This window comes from Montipora foliosa, chromosome 4 (genome assembly GCF_036669935.1).
Source record: "Montipora foliosa isolate CH-2021 chromosome 4, ASM3666993v2, whole genome shotgun sequence".
Taxonomy (NCBI): domain Eukaryota; kingdom Metazoa; phylum Cnidaria; class Anthozoa; order Scleractinia; family Acroporidae; genus Montipora; species Montipora foliosa.
Genome location: NC_090872.1, coordinates 15220106 through 15238635, shown reverse-complemented (window position 1 = coordinate 15238635; position 18530 = coordinate 15220106). Strand labels below are relative to the sequence as shown.

General features: G+C 38.2%; 1 protein-coding gene across 2 annotated transcripts in view; it reads right to left on the bottom strand.

Moving 5' to 3' along the window:
* Window positions 1-16605, bottom strand: part of LOC137999025 (uncharacterized) — a 35167-nt gene extending 18562 nt beyond the window's left edge. The window contains exon 1 of one of the 2 annotated variants that reach the window (XM_068844853.1): window positions 16527-16605. In XM_068844853.1, coding sequence (XP_068700954.1) covers window positions 16527-16600 — 74 coding nt within the window. In that variant the 5' untranslated portion in view covers window positions 16601-16605. Of the gene's footprint in view, window positions 1-13343; window positions 13557-16526 lie in introns of those variants that run through there. The other variant, XM_068844854.1, reaches the window with a different exon arrangement.
* Between the last annotated feature and the right edge of the window lie 1925 nt (window positions 16606-18530).

Genomic DNA, 18530 nt, shown 5'->3' with positions numbered 1-18530 from the left:
GACCTATTGACGTATAATTGTTTATATATGACTACAAAACGGTGTTTCACACAGTACTCCACACAGTACTCCACAAGTATGTGGGAATTTTTGAGGCCAGTGAGGTACGTTTCGATACAACTTGAATGGTTATGGATAGAATTTAATACTGCAAAGTAACTGATTGTGAATTTGTCCCTTGGAATAAAGAAATTCCTTCATTTTGAACAGTACTCCCTTCTATTGCGGGAACTTAAAAGATTAATTGAGTAATAAGTTCTCATTTATATTCGTTCGATGGAGTACTGTGTAAATAGTGTTTAAAACCAAACTTTACAGTCTGCGATCCTATGAAAAACAAAGTTTGGATTACAATGGTCACTACTAAGCGCTTAGTTGAACCCAAAGACGAACAAAATAGCGACATTTTCCTCGGAATGTATGGAGTACTGTTGAGGAGAACTGTGTAGCATTGACTTTATCACTGTAACCTGATCCTCGAAGCTACACTCAGGGTTCAATAACATATGAAAAGCCACTTACGACCTATCCTAGCAAAATCTATGGCGTATTTATGGCAAATATTGCATATGTAACAACAGCAAATAGATATATGGTACAGCTCACCGGGAATTATTCTTATTCATTTCGTAAACATCCCACGTTACTATTTGCGGGATTATAAAAAAGAAATTATGAAGACGTTATTTGAGCTTGATTTCAGAAATAACTTGAACGAAACATATCGAAATGCCAATATTTTGCCACTTTTTCGAGTTTCTGTTGAAGGAATGAAACCACGTGTATAAAATCGCATTTATTGCGCTTCGACCTTTTTCAGACAATCGTGGTCAAAAGTTGTTGGGAAGGTTGTGGGCATCAGCTCACTTCACACCTAACTCAAATTTTTCTAACTATTTAGGAAATACCGTGCTCTTGTGGCCCCCCTCCCCCATATTCAATGTTGGAGTTCTTCAGGTAAGAAAAGTCACCATTTTTTGCCCCTGGAAAATCCAACATTGAAAAGGGGGAGGGGGGTATCTGTAAAATGAAGTTACCTTCCCAACACTTTTGTCCATGATTGTCTGAAAACAACTGTAAACAGTTTTAGGCGTATAACACAAAATTTACGGAAGATATGCAGTTTTTATTCTCCATAATTATGGTTCCATGGATTATCTTTATTGTCGTTGTTTTTGGGCACCATTCTCAGAACATGGAATTTGCTAAAGCCACCTATGTGCTCACTCCGAGGAGTGGTTTTCCGTGACACAATATTGCGTGACAACAGTATCTTAGGACCGGTACAACAATGCGCATTGAAAGTCCTTTCTCCGTAAAATTGCCGTTCTGTTTCATGAAATTCACCACTTAAAAGCGTATTGCAGCGTAAATTTGGTATCTAGAGGTACAATTCGTGCAAAATATACAAAATATTTAGAAGACAAGTGATCTGTTAATGGTCTACGTATTGTTCTTTGTGTTACTTCCACAATAGTAATATTTTTGCCTAATTCAAACCTCACCAAGACATGTAAACCATGCGCATGGAACTGAAAATTTGTTGTTGTTCTATTTTTTTTCCGGTTTATTAAGTAAATGCATTTTTAGATGGCCTTCAGGTGATGTAGCGGGAGTGAATGGCGACCTATTGACGTATAATTGTTTATATATGACTACAAAACGGTGTTTCACACAGTACTCCACACAGTACTCCACAAGTATGTGGGAATTTTTGAGGCCAGTGAGGTACGTTTCGATACAACTTGAATGGTTATGGATAGAATTTAATACTGCAAAGTAACTGATTGTGAATTTGTCCCTTGGAATAAAGAAATTCCTTCATTTTGAACAGTACTCCCTTCTATTGCGGGAACTTAAAAGATTAATTGAGTAATAAGTTCTCATTTATATTCGTTCGATGGAGTACTGTGTAAATAGTGTTTAAAACCAAACTTTACAGTCTGCGATCCTATGAAAAACAAAGTTTGGATTACAATGGTCACTACTAAGCGCTTAGTTGAACCCAAAGACGAACAAAATAGCGACATTTTCCTCGGAATGTATGGAGTACTGTTGAGGAGAACTGTGTAGCATTGACTTTATCACTGTAACCTGATCCTCGAAGCTACACTCAGGGTTCAATAACATATGAAAAGCCACTTACGACCTATCCTAGCAAAATCTATGGCGTATTTATGGCAAATATTGCATATGTAACAACAGCAAATAGATATATGGTACAGCTCACCGGGAATTATTCTTATTCATTTCGTAAACATCCCACGTTACTATTTGCGGGATTATAAAAAAGAAATTATGAAGACGTTATTTGAGCTTGATTTCAGAAATAACTTGAACGAAACATATCGAAATGCCAATATTTTGCCACTTTTTCGAGTTTCTGTTGAAGGAATGAAACCACGTGTATAAAATCGCATTTATTGCGCTTCGACCTTTTTCAGACAATCGTGGTCAAAAGTTGTTGGGAAGGTTGTGGGCATCAGCTCACTTCACACCTAACTCAAATTTTTCTAACTATTTAGGAAATACCGTGCTCTTGTGGCCCCCCTCCCCCATATTCAATGTTGGAGTTCTTCAGGTAAGAAAAGTCACCATTTTTTGCCCCTGGAAAATCCAACATTGAAAAGGGGGAGGGGGGTATCTGTAAAATGAAGTTACCTTCCCAACACTTTTGTCCATGATTGTCTGAAAACAACTGTAAACAGTTTTAGGCGTATAACACAAAATTTACGGAAGATATGCAGTTTTTATTCTCCATAATTATGGTTCCATGGATTATCTTTATTGTCGTTGTTTTTGGGCACCATTCTCAGAACATGGAATTTGCTAAAGCCACCTATGTGCTCACTCCGAGGAGTGGTTTTCCGTGACACAATATTGCGTGACAACAGTATCTTAGGACCGGTACAACAATGCGCATTGAAAGTCCTTTCTCCGTAAAATTGCCGTTCTGTTTCATGAAATTCACCACTTAAAAGCGTATTGCAGCGTAAATTTGGTATCTAGAGGTACAATTCGTGCAAAATATACAAAATATTTAGAAGACAAGTGATCTGTTAATGGTCTACGTATTGTTCTTTGTGTTACTTCCACAATAGTAATATTTTTGCCTAATTCAAACCTCACCAAGACATGTAAACCATGCGCATGGAACTGAAAATTTGTTGTTGTTCTATTTTTTTTCCGGTTTATTAAGTAAATGCATTTTTAGATGGCCTTCAGGTGATGTAGCGGGAGTGAATGGCGACCTATTGACGTATAATTGTTTATATATGACTACAAAACGGTGTTTCACACAGTACTCCACACAGTACTCCACAAGTATGTGGGAATTTTTGAGGCCAGTGAGGTACGTTTCGATACAACTTGAATGGTTATGGATAGAATTTAATACTGCAAAGTAACTGATTGTGAATTTGTCCCTTGGAATAAAGAAATTCCTTCATTTTGAACAGTACTCCCTTCTATTGCGGGAACTTAAAAGATTAATTGAGTAATAAGTTCTCATTTATATTCGTTCGATGGAGTACTGTGTAAATAGTGTTTAAAACCAAACTTTACAGTCTGCGATCCTATGAAAAACAAAGTTTGGATTACAATGGTCACTACTAAGCGCTTAGTTGAACCCAAAGACGAACAAAATAGCGACATTTTCCTCGGAATGTATGGAGTACTGTTGAGGAGAACTGTGTAGCATTGACTTTATCACTGTAACCTGATCCTCGAAGCTACACTCAGGGTTCAATAACATATGAAAAGCCACTTACGACCTATCCTAGCAAAATCTATGGCGTATTTATGGCAAATATTGCATATGTAACAACAGCAAATAGATATATGGTACAGCTCACCGGGAATTATTCTTATTCATTTCGTAAACATCCCACGTTACTATTTGCGGGATTATAAAAAAGAAATTATGAAGACGTTATTTGAGCTTGATTTCAGAAATAACTTGAACGAAACATATCGAAATGCCAATATTTTGCCACTTTTTCGAGTTTCTGTTGAAGGAATGAAACCACGTGTATAAAATCGCATTTATTGCGCTTCGACCTTTTTCAGACAATCGTGGTCAAAAGTTGTTGGGAAGGTTGTGGGCATCAGCTCACTTCACACCTAACTCAAATTTTTCTAACTATTTAGGAAATACCGTGCTCTTGTGGCCCCCCTCCCCCATATTCAATGTTGGAGTTCTTCAGGTAAGAAAAGTCACCATTTTTTGCCCCTGGAAAATCCAACATTGAAAAGGGGGAGGGGGGTATCTGTAAAATGAAGTTACCTTCCCAACACTTTTGTCCATGATTGTCTGAAAACAACTGTAAACAGTTTTAGGCGTATAACACAAAATTTACGGAAGATATGCAGTTTTTATTCTCCATAATTATGGTTCCATGGATTATCTTTATTGTCGTTGTTTTTGGGCACCATTCTCAGAACATGGAATTTGCTAAAGCCACCTATGTGCTCACTCCGAGGAGTGGTTTTCCGTGACACAATATTGCGTGACAACAGTATCTTAGGACCGGTACAACAATGCGCATTGAAAGTCCTTTCTCCGTAAAATTGCCGTTCTGTTTCATGAAATTCACCACTTAAAAGCGTATTGCAGCGTAAATTTGGTATCTAGAGGTACAATTCGTGCAAAATATACAAAATATTTAGAAGACAAGTGATCTGTTAATGGTCTACGTATTGTTCTTTGTGTTACTTCCACAATAGTAATATTTTTGCCTAATTCAAACCTCACCAAGACATGTAAACCATGCGCATGGAACTGAAAATTTGTTGTTGTTCTATTTTTTTTCCGGTTTATTAAGTAAATGCATTTTTAGATGGCCTTCAGGTGATGTAGCGGGAGTGAATGGCGACCTATTGACGTATAATTGTTTATATATGACTACAAAACGGTGTTTCACACAGTACTCCACACAGTACTCCACAAGTATGTGGGAATTTTTGAGGCCAGTGAGGTACGTTTCGATACAACTTGAATGGTTATGGATAGAATTTAATACTGCAAAGTAACTGATTGTGAATTTGTCCCTTGGAATAAAGAAATTCCTTCATTTTGAACAGTACTCCCTTCTATTGCGGGAACTTAAAAGATTAATTGAGTAATAAGTTCTCATTTATATTCGTTCGATGGAGTACTGTGTAAATAGTGTTTAAAACCAAACTTTACAGTCTGCGATCCTATGAAAAACAAAGTTTGGATTACAATGGTCACTACTAAGCGCTTAGTTGAACCCAAAGACGAACAAAATAGCGACATTTTCCTCGGAATGTATGGAGTACTGTTGAGGAGAACTGTGTAGCATTGACTTTATCACTGTAACCTGATCCTCGAAGCTACACTCAGGGTTCAATAACATATGAAAAGCCACTTACGACCTATCCTAGCAAAATCTATGGCGTATTTATGGCAAATATTGCATATGTAACAACAGCAAATAGATATATGGTACAGCTCACCGGGAATTATTCTTATTCATTTCGTAAACATCCCACGTTACTATTTGCGGGATTATAAAAAAGAAATTATGAAGACGTTATTTGAGCTTGATTTCAGAAATAACTTGAACGAAACATATCGAAATGCCAATATTTTGCCACTTTTTCGAGTTTCTGTTGAAGGAATGAAACCACGTGTATAAAATCGCATTTATTGCGCTTCGACCTTTTTCAGACAATCGTGGTCAAAAGTTGTTGGGAAGGTTGTGGGCATCAGCTCACTTCACACCTAACTCAAATTTTTCTAACTATTTAGGAAATACCGTGCTCTTGTGGCCCCCCTCCCCCATATTCAATGTTGGAGTTCTTCAGGTAAGAAAAGTCACCATTTTTTGCCCCTGGAAAATCCAACATTGAAAAGGGGGAGGGGGGTATCTGTAAAATGAAGTTACCTTCCCAACACTTTTGTCCATGATTGTCTGAAAACAACTGTAAACAGTTTTAGGCGTATAACACAAAATTTACGGAAGATATGCAGTTTTTATTCTCCATAATTATGGTTCCATGGATTATCTTTATTGTCGTTGTTTTTGGGCACCATTCTCAGAACATGGAATTTGCTAAAGCCACCTATGTGCTCACTCCGAGGAGTGGTTTTCCGTGACACAATATTGCGTGACAACAGTATCTTAGGACCGGTACAACAATGCGCATTGAAAGTCCTTTCTCCGTAAAATTGCCGTTCTGTTTCATGAAATTCACCACTTAAAAGCGTATTGCAGCGTAAATTTGGTATCTAGAGGTACAATTCGTGCAAAATATACAAAATATTTAGAAGACAAGTGATCTGTTAATGGTCTACGTATTGTTCTTTGTGTTACTTCCACAATAGTAATATTTTTGCCTAATTCAAACCTCACCAAGACATGTAAACCATGCGCATGGAACTGAAAATTTGTTGTTGTTCTATTTTTTTTCCGGTTTATTAAGTAAATGCATTTTTAGATGGCCTTCAGGTGATGTAGCGGGAGTGAATGGCGACCTATTGACGTATAATTGTTTATATATGACTACAAAACGGTGTTTCACACAGTACTCCACACAGTACTCCACAAGTATGTGGGAATTTTTGAGGCCAGTGAGGTACGTTTCGATACAACTTGAATGGTTATGGATAGAATTTAATACTGCAAAGTAACTGATTGTGAATTTGTCCCTTGGAATAAAGAAATTCCTTCATTTTGAACAGTACTCCCTTCTATTGCGGGAACTTAAAAGATTAATTGAGTAATAAGTTCTCATTTATATTCGTTCGATGGAGTACTGTGTAAATAGTGTTTAAAACCAAACTTTACAGTCTGCGATCCTATGAAAAACAAAGTTTGGATTACAATGGTCACTACTAAGCGCTTAGTTGAACCCAAAGACGAACAAAATAGCGACATTTTCCTCGGAATGTATGGAGTACTGTTGAGGAGAACTGTGTAGCATTGACTTTATCACTGTAACCTGATCCTCGAAGCTACACTCAGGGTTCAATAACATATGAAAAGCCACTTACGACCTATCCTAGCAAAATCTATGGCGTATTTATGGCAAATATTGCATATGTAACAACAGCAAATAGATATATGGTACAGCTCACCGGGAATTATTCTTATTCATTTCGTAAACATCCCACGTTACTATTTGCGGGATTATAAAAAAGAAATTATGAAGACGTTATTTGAGCTTGATTTCAGAAATAACTTGAACGAAACATATCGAAATGCCAATATTTTGCCACTTTTTCGAGTTTCTGTTGAAGGAATGAAACCACGTGTATAAAATCGCATTTATTGCGCTTCGACCTTTTTCAGACAATCGTGGTCAAAAGTTGTTGGGAAGGTTGTGGGCATCAGCTCACTTCACACCTAACTCAAATTTTTCTAACTATTTAGGAAATACCGTGCTCTTGTGGCCCCCCTCCCCCATATTCAATGTTGGAGTTCTTCAGGTAAGAAAAGTCACCATTTTTTGCCCCTGGAAAATCCAACATTGAAAAGGGGGAGGGGGGTATCTGTAAAATGAAGTTACCTTCCCAACACTTTTGTCCATGATTGTCTGAAAACAACTGTAAACAGTTTTAGGCGTATAACACAAAATTTACGGAAGATATGCAGTTTTTATTCTCCATAATTATGGTTCCATGGATTATCTTTATTGTCGTTGTTTTTGGGCACCATTCTCAGAACATGGAATTTGCTAAAGCCACCTATGTGCTCACTCCGAGGAGTGGTTTTCCGTGACACAATATTGCGTGACAACAGTATCTTAGGACCGGTACAACAATGCGCATTGAAAGTCCTTTCTCCGTAAAATTGCCGTTCTGTTTCATGAAATTCACCACTTAAAAGCGTATTGCAGCGTAAATTTGGTATCTAGAGGTACAATTCGTGCAAAATATACAAAATATTTAGAAGACAAGTGATCTGTTAATGGTCTACGTATTGTTCTTTGTGTTACTTCCACAATAGTAATATTTTTGCCTAATTCAAACCTCACCAAGACATGTAAACCATGCGCATGGAACTGAAAATTTGTTGTTGTTCTATTTTTTTTCCGGTTTATTAAGTAAATGCATTTTTAGATGGCCTTCAGGTGATGTAGCGGGAGTGAATGGCGACCTATTGACGTATAATTGTTTATATATGACTACAAAACGGTGTTTCACACAGTACTCCACACAGTACTCCACAAGTATGTGGGAATTTTTGAGGCCAGTGAGGTACGTTTCGATACAACTTGAATGGTTATGGATAGAATTTAATACTGCAAAGTAACTGATTGTGAATTTGTCCCTTGGAATAAAGAAATTCCTTCATTTTGAACAGTACTCCCTTCTATTGCGGGAACTTAAAAGATTAATTGAGTAATAAGTTCTCATTTATATTCGTTCGATGGAGTACTGTGTAAATAGTGTTTAAAACCAAACTTTACAGTCTGCGATCCTATGAAAAACAAAGTTTGGATTACAATGGTCACTACTAAGCGCTTAGTTGAACCCAAAGACGAACAAAATAGCGACATTTTCCTCGGAATGTATGGAGTACTGTTGAGGAGAACTGTGTAGCATTGACTTTATCACTGTAACCTGATCCTCGAAGCTACACTCAGGGTTCAATAACATATGAAAAGCCACTTACGACCTATCCTAGCAAAATCTATGGCGTATTTATGGCAAATATTGCATATGTAACAACAGCAAATAGATATATGGTACAGCTCACCGGGAATTATTCTTATTCATTTCGTAAACATCCCACGTTACTATTTGCGGGATTATAAAAAAGAAATTATGAAGACGTTATTTGAGCTTGATTTCAGAAATAACTTGAACGAAACATATCGAAATGCCAATATTTTGCCACTTTTTCGAGTTTCTGTTGAAGGAATGAAACCACGTGTATAAAATCGCATTTATTGCGCTTCGACCTTTTTCAGACAATCGTGGTCAAAAGTTGTTGGGAAGGTTGTGGGCATCAGCTCACTTCACACCTAACTCAAATTTTTCTAACTATTTAGGAAATACCGTGCTCTTGTGGCCCCCCTCCCCCATATTCAATGTTGGAGTTCTTCAGGTAAGAAAAGTCACCATTTTTTGCCCCTGGAAAATCCAACATTGAAAAGGGGGAGGGGGGTATCTGTAAAATGAAGTTACCTTCCCAACACTTTTGTCCATGATTGTCTGAAAACAACTGTAAACAGTTTTAGGCGTATAACACAAAATTTACGGAAGATATGCAGTTTTTATTCTCCATAATTATGGTTCCATGGATTATCTTTATTGTCGTTGTTTTTGGGCACCATTCTCAGAACATGGAATTTGCTAAAGCCACCTATGTGCTCACTCCGAGGAGTGGTTTTCCGTGACACAATATTGCGTGACAACAGTATCTTAGGACCGGTACAACAATGCGCATTGAAAGTCCTTTCTCCGTAAAATTGCCGTTCTGTTTCATGAAATTCACCACTTAAAAGCGTATTGCAGCGTAAATTTGGTATCTAGAGGTACAATTCGTGCAAAATATACAAAATATTTAGAAGACAAGTGATCTGTTAATGGTCTACGTATTGTTCTTTGTGTTACTTCCACAATAGTAATATTTTTGCCTAATTCAAACCTCACCAAGACATGTAAACCATGCGCATGGAACTGAAAATTTGTTGTTGTTCTATTTTTTTTCCGGTTTATTAAGTAAATGCATTTTTAGATGGCCTTCAGGTGATGTAGCGGGAGTGAATGGCGACCTATTGACGTATAATTGTTTATATATGACTACAAAACGGTGTTTCACACAGTACTCCACACAGTACTCCACAAGTATGTGGGAATTTTTGAGGCCAGTGAGGTACGTTTCGATACAACTTGAATGGTTATGGATAGAATTTAATACTGCAAAGTAACTGATTGTGAATTTGTCCCTTGGAATAAAGAAATTCCTTCATTTTGAACAGTACTCACTTCTATTGCGGGAACTTAAAAGATTAATTGAGTAATAAGTTCTCATTTATATTCGTTCGATGGAGTACTGTGTAAATAGTGTTTAAAACCAAACTTTACAGTCTGCGATCCTATGAAAAACAAAGTTTGGATTACAATGGTCACTACTAAGCGCTTAGTTGAACCCAAAGACGAACAAAATAGCGACATTTTCCTCGGAATGTATGGAGTACTGTTGAGGAGAACTGTGTAGCATTGACTTTATCACTGTAACCTGATCCTCGAAGCTACACTCAGGGTTCAATAACATATGAAAAGCCACTTACGACCTATCCTAGCAAAATCTATGGCGTATTTATGGCAAATATTGCATATGTAACAACAGCAAATAGATATATGGTACAGCTCACCGGGAATTATTCTTATTCATTTCGTAAACATCCCACGTTACTATTTGCGGGATTATAAAAAAGAAATTATGAAGACGTTATTTGAGCTTGATTTCAGAAATAACTTGAACGAAACATATCGAAATGCCAATATTTTGCCACTTTTTCGAGTTTCTGTTGAAGGAATGAAACCACGTGTATAAAATCGCATTTATTGCGCTTCGACCTTTTTCAGACAATCGTGGTCAAAAGTTGTTGGGAAGGTTGTGGGCATCAGCTCACTTCACACCTAACTCAAATTTTTCTAACTATTTAGGAAATACCGTGCTCTTGTGGCCCCCCTCCCCCATATTCAATGTTGGAGTTCTTCAGGTAAGAAAAGTCACCATTTTTTGCCCCTGGAAAATCCAACATTGAAAAGGGGGAGGGGGGTATCTGTAAAATGAAGTTACCTTCCCAACACTTTTGTCCATGATTGTAGCATTACAGGTGCTATAATAAATCCGAGGGAAAATAAACTTTTCTGTATCTAACTGTAATCTCAGTAAAAAGGAAAATCAAAGAAAGACCCGTCCCGGGCCAGCGGCCTCAAACAGCGGTGACCACCAATCTGCAGTCGGTCGATTTGATCGTTCGTCCTTCTACTTGAGTTTCGGCTAGCTTGTAGAATACTGTAACGAAAAATAGCGTTGCGTGACTAGCGTTACTTTCTAGATGCTTCGCGAGAGTTCGTATTTTTCGGTTTGTGCGTGAGCGTTTCTAAATCGGTGTGTTTTGTAATCTTTCTATAAATAGATTGTTTACTGTTTTAGAAAGTTCTAGAAGCTTATTGTCAGAGTATATAAGTAGACGAGTCCACGCGAAGGTTTTAACTAGTTTTTGGCGTTAACCGTGTTTAGTCAAGTGTGACAGAAGCTGTGTTTATTCAAATTGGCGGAGGCCGTGTAAGTTTATCAAGTTACGTGCTGGAAACTAAGTTCATTTTGGAATAAATCTTCTTGTTGTTGTTCCGACAACCCTGCGTTCAGTTTAGTTTGCAAGCTACCTGTCCTCAAAACATTCGAAGTCGTAACAAATACCCAGCCCGCCAAATGTCCTACTTAAAAAAAGCTGCCACCGCGGTCCCGCAGTCGTGTTTAACAATGCTGCTTCCTCGTCCGCTAAATGCCTTACTTAAGAAACTGTCATCGCAGTCCCGCAGTCGTGTTTAACAATGCTGCTTGTCCGCAGTGGCATGGGACAGAAAACGATATTCAGATAAACAACGCTGTTCCTAAACCAGGCATTCTGCAATCGCTTTACTTCTTAAATTTCATTTTGCGGTTCCGTTAACTACACTTTTCACGAGATTGTGTGAAGAAGAAAGGATTCGTTTACTCATTAAGCCTAAGCGCTCGTTTCAGTGATTAGGTCTAAGCACCCTCCTAAAATTTTAGCTTTCATTTTGCGGTTCGGTTAACTACACTTTTCATGAGATCGTGTGAAAAAGAAAGCACTCGTTTACTGATTAAGCCTAAGCGCGATCGTGTGAAAAGAAAGCACTCGTCTACTGATTAACCTTGAGCGCTCGATTCAGTGATTAGGCCTGTGCATTCTCGTAAAATGTTGCGGTGGCAGTGTGTTTTACTGGTTGCTCTTTAACAGTTTTCATTCATCGACTCAACCTCGTCCCCAGGACCTCTCTTCTTCCCTTCCAACAGTGTTACTTTGAAGACTAGAAGTGAAACCTTTTCTCGTAATAGGAAAATAGGAAAGTTTTACGGTGCTTTCTTAAGCTTTCTTGTTTGGTTTCTGAAGGCGGAATCATTGCTAGCTTTTACTCCTTCATGCCATCATGTTAGGATCAATAATTAATAAAGTTTTTTTTTTGGTTGTGTTAACAAAATGAAGGTGAATCACGTTGTTTTCTTTGCGATAATAATTACTCAGTTGCAGAGACCACTTGCTGTATTACGTCCTGCCCTTGACAATATCATGACAATTATTGTTGACAATTGGGGTAGTCACCAGCATTATAAGTTTGAACAACGGATCCATTGCCAGTTGGAACATGTTGTTTTCCCAATGACTAGTAGTGACATGAAGGTAGTGGTAAACGGGGACTCATTGTACCGGACACATTGCTGCCCATGATGTTTCATTGTGCGAGCAAACGAAGAAACATTTGCTGTGGACGCAAAATGTTTTGAGAAAGAAGTCAGAAACATTTTTTGTCTCGGAATCAAATTTTGTGTCCGCAATTATGTTTCGCGAGCGGGCAAACGAAAACATTTGTGTCAGCAACAATGTGTCCGCCACAGTGTGTCCTCGTTTGCTACCGTCTTAACTAAACACGACACGCACCACAACATATCATCCCATACTAATTTATTACTCTGATTTATTATTGATATGCAAATACATCGTCAAAAGTTAACGGAAGGATATTTAAAGGAATTCATTTTTACGTTCTGCAAGTGAGGTGAAGTCTCTTCGTTTCTGTAGAGTTGAGACGGTGTTGCTTCATTTTTCCGGCCTGTAACTGGACCTTGATTTGAGTTATGTAAGGTTTCTGGTTATATTACTAAAGTTCCTGTGTTTTCGTTACCAAAGTTCCCGCTTTCGTTACTAAAGTTCCTTATCAGGTTACGAAAGTGCCTTATCTCGTTACTAAAGTTCCCTATCCTAGGTTACAAAAGTGCCCTTTGTTACCAAAGTTCCCTATGGTCGTTACAAAAGTTCCCTGAAATGTTACCAAAGTTCCCTTTTCCGGTTACGAAAGTGCCTTTTCCTCTGGCTCTCTCTCTCTCTCTCTCTCTCTCTCTCTCTCTCTCTCTCTCTCTCTCTCTCTCTCTCTCTCTCTCTCTCTCTCAAACTCTAAATAGTTATTGTCGTGATCAGTTTCAACAGACAGTGTAGAGAAATATTAACATTACGTTAGATCAGAGATGTTGAAATTTATATAAATTGACCTGGACAAACACTACGTACAACTTTACATTAACCAGGTGGAAAAAGAAGACTATTGTACTTACCGCTGTAAAATTGGGGACCGAGGAAGAGCTCTTATGACCAACAACCTTAATTGGGCAATATCACAGGGCGGCGTAAGGTATGTGGCATCCGTTTCACCACCGGGGTGTCTTTTGTTTGTTCCATGACAAGCTATCTCATTGGTCCAGAGACTTTTTGAGACACGTTTCACTGAGATTTGTATTCATGACAATGAATTCATTTAAGTGTCGCAGGCTTCAGTTCATTCATGCTTTGGGGTCAAAATTCGAGTTTCAAACTAAGACAGTTATTTGCACACTGCAGATGCAGTCTGGACAAATTCAGAAACATTTTTGCTGCCGCAACAAATGTTTCCTGGGGCCGCAAACGGGGAAACATTTGCTTCCGCAACATTGTTTCCTCGTTTGCGGGAAACTTAAGAATAACCAGATTAGTCCCAAAAGAACATTCCCTATGAAAAACATAATTATTTACCAAAATCGTCAATAGCTCCTTAACTTTGCATTTACCAGTTGGACAAATAGAACTGGTACTGGTGAACGTAACGTTACAATGCATTTGGCCAATAATTAAAGGGAGCTTAAAGTAATACTATGACCAAAAAGTCATTTTTTCATTTTTTTTTTTTTTTTTGGATTTCGAAACTATATCAACTAAACACTAAGTGACCCAACTTTTAAGCCTTGATTTCAAAAATATACCTGTTTATCATGAGAGAGCTGGATCGAGGAGAAAATGACGTCAAAGACTCAATTGTTCAAGAATGCAATGCTCGAGTACGCGGAGGAATTAATATGCAGTACGGGAGTTTCGGGCTTTCAGACTTCAAAACTCGTGTTTTGCCTATATAATAAGCTACGTTTACACGCTCAAATTTTAAGCTAGTGAGTCAATGAAGTCACTTTTCCCTGGATCCAACCTTGTGAGGTCCAATCGGTTCGTATTGAAATTGAGTAATGGCGGACCCTGAAATCCAAGATTTACACTCTAAGTAAACAGCCTTTGGATAAAAATCAAAGTTCAGAATTTTGCCACTCAAATGTTAAGCAATCACACTTTCAAAATCTGAAGAAAAAACAGGAAGTCATTTTTTTGTCATAGAGGCACTTTAAGGCTTTTGCGGGAGTTTCAGACTTCAGCTCCCAGTTGGCTTATTAGCTCAGTTTAAAGAGCACTGCATCAGTACCACAGGAGTCATGGGTTCGAATCCCGTACAAGCCTGAATATTTTCAGGCTTTATTTTCAAGACACCTTAAGTGGCAGTGGTGGTGGAATAGTTTTTAATTCTTTTCCAGTTTCAGTGATTAATCACAATTTTCTAACCAGGGCGCATTTCTCAAAAGCTTAACGTTAAGTTCTCCAAAGCACTTGCTTTCAACTCCAAACGTAATATTGTAAGCGAAAGCGCAAATCTTTAAAGGACGACTCTTAAACTTCGCTCCAGGAACGAAAGTGATCCAATCGACCTGAGTGTAATCTATTCAGAAGCGCTGCATGGAATAGTGGAATCATTAGAAAATGCTCTGGATCAAATCTACTTTAAAATGAAGACGGAGTTAAGAGACGTTCGCGACTCTTTAAAGATGTACTCGCTTGCACCCGTAGGTATGGGAGTGACACCTTCCGCACTTCATATTAGCTGTTTTTCGGTTGTTCAGTTAGAGAATCGAAGGTTGGTTTATATTGCGAGTAATGGGGTGTTGGAAAGAGGCGGTTTTCACAATCAACTGATTGAACTAGTAGTTGCAAGTTGAAATGAGGCGTTTTCCGATCCTGGCTCCCGGTAACAAGAGCAAACCAGCTCAAAGATAAAATGACGACGTCGACACATAATTTTCATTCATGGTGATGCAGGTTCAAGTCTTTTCAAACGCAACTAGAAATGTCGATATGTGAATTAATCACGACTGTCTGACAATCTATCAAATTTTCACAACAAAAAGGATTGACTAGTCTTTGAAAGCAATGAATATCCACTCTTGTGTGACAAATGGTGGCTTAATTAATACTTTTAATGTCTTATTGACGACACTTGCTCCTTCAGAAACTTTATTTAGGTAGATTCACACACCTTCCACGCGTAGTGCGTTTTCGAGTGGAAACAAAGAATTAAGGAAGTGTGCGCTGTACATTCACACGTGTTCATTTCAATTGGTTTGGTTTTCTAGCGTATTAAACGATTAGGAACGATAGAAAACGCTACTTCTAAGGTGTCATTACGTCGTCGTCGAAATTTTGGCCTGTTCCTCAGTGTATCGTGGTAAAGGATCTGTGTTTCCGCATTATTTACATGACAAACGATTCCGCTCTTTTGTGTTAGGTTTATGTTAAGTGGAAGAAAGCTATTTTTAGTCGAGACTCGATGATTCGTCGTTTAACGGAATTCAAGCAAACGTCCATTTATAGCGTTAGAATCCACTATGTTAACTCCGTAACTCTATCAAAATATGACATGCAGTTCACATTATATTTTCAGACGATAATTAAGACTTTGGGAAAGTAAACACACTACATCAGGCACAAACCGAAAATATGTGAAGAGAAGGGTCAAACCTGCCTTAGGCACAGCTAACTTGATTAACAAACGCCACCAAAGAACATTCAATTAAGGAATCTTTATTAGTAATATTCGGATTCTAAGATTTGAGGTAATTCACAGCAGCTACTAGATGTTGTGCCTTAGTGATGTAGATTGATTGAATCTTTGGCGGTTTGGTCTCTAGTTTGGATTCTTTGTTTGGTTTGTCCCTACGTGCCTTGCGCATAGTTCACATCTCAGCGAAACGAGTCACAGCTATCTCCCTCACTGGATTCGATCGCTGAGAAGGGGAAAGATGTGTCTTATGGCGTTTCATTTGCATAGTAACTAATGATAGAACAGCCATTTTGAGGTCGTTAGTTTACCTCTGTCCCGCTCGATTAGCTTTCGCTATTTGCGGACAGAGTTGTACCTGTATCTTGTATGTCCTATAGTCAATAAACTCTCTCTCTCTCTCTCTCTCTCTCTCTCTCTCTCTAACTCTAAATAGTTCTCTCTCTCAAACTGTAAATAGTTATTGTCGTGATCAGTTTCAACAGACAGTGTAGAGAAATATTAACATTACGTTAGATCAGAGATGTTGAAATTCATATAAATTGACCTGGACAAACACTACGTACAACTTTACATTAACCAGGTGGAAAAAGAAGACTATTGTACTTACCGCTGTAAAATTGGGGACCGAGGAAGAGCTCTTATGACCAACAACCTTAAACGGGCAATATCACAGGGCGGCATAAGGTATGTGGCATCCGTTTCACCACCGGGGTGTCTTTTGTTTGTTCCATGACAAGCTATCTCATTGGTCCAGAGACTTTTTGAGACACGTTTCACTGAGATTTGTATTCATGACAATGAATTCATCTAAGTGTCACAGGCTTCAGTTCATTCATGCTTTGGGGTCAAAATTCGAGTTTCAAACTAAGACAATTATTTGCACACTGCAGATGCAGCCTGAACAAATTCAGGAACATTTTTGCTTCCGCAACAAATGTTTCCTGGGGCCGCAAACCGGGAAACATTTCAGTGCTTCCGCAACATTGTTTCCTCGTTTGCGGGAAACTTAAGAATAACCAGATTAGTCCCAAAAGAACATTCCCTATGAAAGACATAATTATTCACCAAAATCGTCAATAGCTCTTTAACTTTGCATTTACCAGTTGGACAAAGAGAACTGGTACTGGTGAACGTAACGCTACAATGCATATGGCCAATCATTAAAGGGAGCTTAAAGTGCTACTATGACCAATAAGTCATATTTTCAATTTTTTTTTTTCTGGGATTTCGAAACTATATTAACTAAACACTAAGTGACCCAAGTTTTAAGCCTTGATTTCAAAAATATACCTGTTTATCATGAGAGAGCTGGATCGAGGAGAAAATGACGTCAGACTCAATTGTTCAAGAATGCAATGCTCGAGTACGCGGAGGAATTAATATGCAGCACGGGAGTTTCGGGCTTTCAGACTTTAAAACTCGTGGTTTGCCTATATAATAAGCTACGTTTACACGCTCAAATTTTAAGCTAGTGAGTCAATGAAGTCACTTTTCCCTGGTTCCAACCTTGTTAAGTCGAATCGGTTCGTATTGAACTTGAGTAATGGCGGACCGTGAAATCCAAGATTTACACTCACAGTAAACAGCCTTTGGATAAAAATCAAAGTTCAGAATTTTGCCACTTAAGCAATCACACTTTCAAAATCTGAAGAAAAAAAAGGAAGTGATTTTTTTATCATAGTAGCACTTTAAGGCTTTTGTGGGAGTTTCAGCTCCCAGTTGGCTTATTAGCTCAGTTTAAAGAGCACTGCGTCAGTATCGCAGGGGTCATGGGTTCGAATCCCATACAAGCCTGAATATTTTCAGGCTTTATTTTCAAGACTCCTTAAGTGGCAGTGGTAGTGGAATAGTTTTTAATTCTTTTCCAGTTTCAGTGTTTAATCACAATTTCATAGCCAGGGCGCATTTCTCAAAAGCTCGTCAAGTTCTCCAAAGCACTTGTTTTCAACTCCAAACGTAGTATTGTAAGCGACAGCGCAAGTCTTAAATTAAGAAACAAACAAACATGACGAGTCCTTTTCCACTCTCAAGGACTGATAGTCGATCATTCATCTTGCCACGCACGGTGGATCGGGTCGATGTTTAATGAAAGAGAATCAAGTGTTGAAAACCCAGACCTATTTTATAAAGGGGGGAATTATGAAATTATTACCCAGAGAGGTGCGACTTGTCCACTTCATCATAAAACGAAAGTATTGAAGATCCATATCGTTGGATAAATAGGAATGCTCAATCACGTGTCTCCTATTGCAAAAAACAAATTAACCCGAAGGACGTAAATTGATTCCCATTGATATTTACAGGTTTCGGAAAATACGAAAAGATATCAAAAGAAACACAGCGTTGGGAAAAGTGAAGTACCTAAAAAGTTCCTTTCTGGCTACACAAGCCCTTTTGGCAACAATACTATTTCTACGTTTGAATGCTTTGAGTCTTAAATTCATTTTGGTCGTACAAAAGGTAGACGTCGTTAAGAGTGAGGGCCAAAGGCTGTTAGAGTTTACGCGCTACACTCACCCACCCACCCACCCAGCGGAATTTTCGTAACCATGCGGTCATGTGACCAACAGAAAATAAAAAGGGTCGCTTTTTTGTTGAGCACGAATACAAA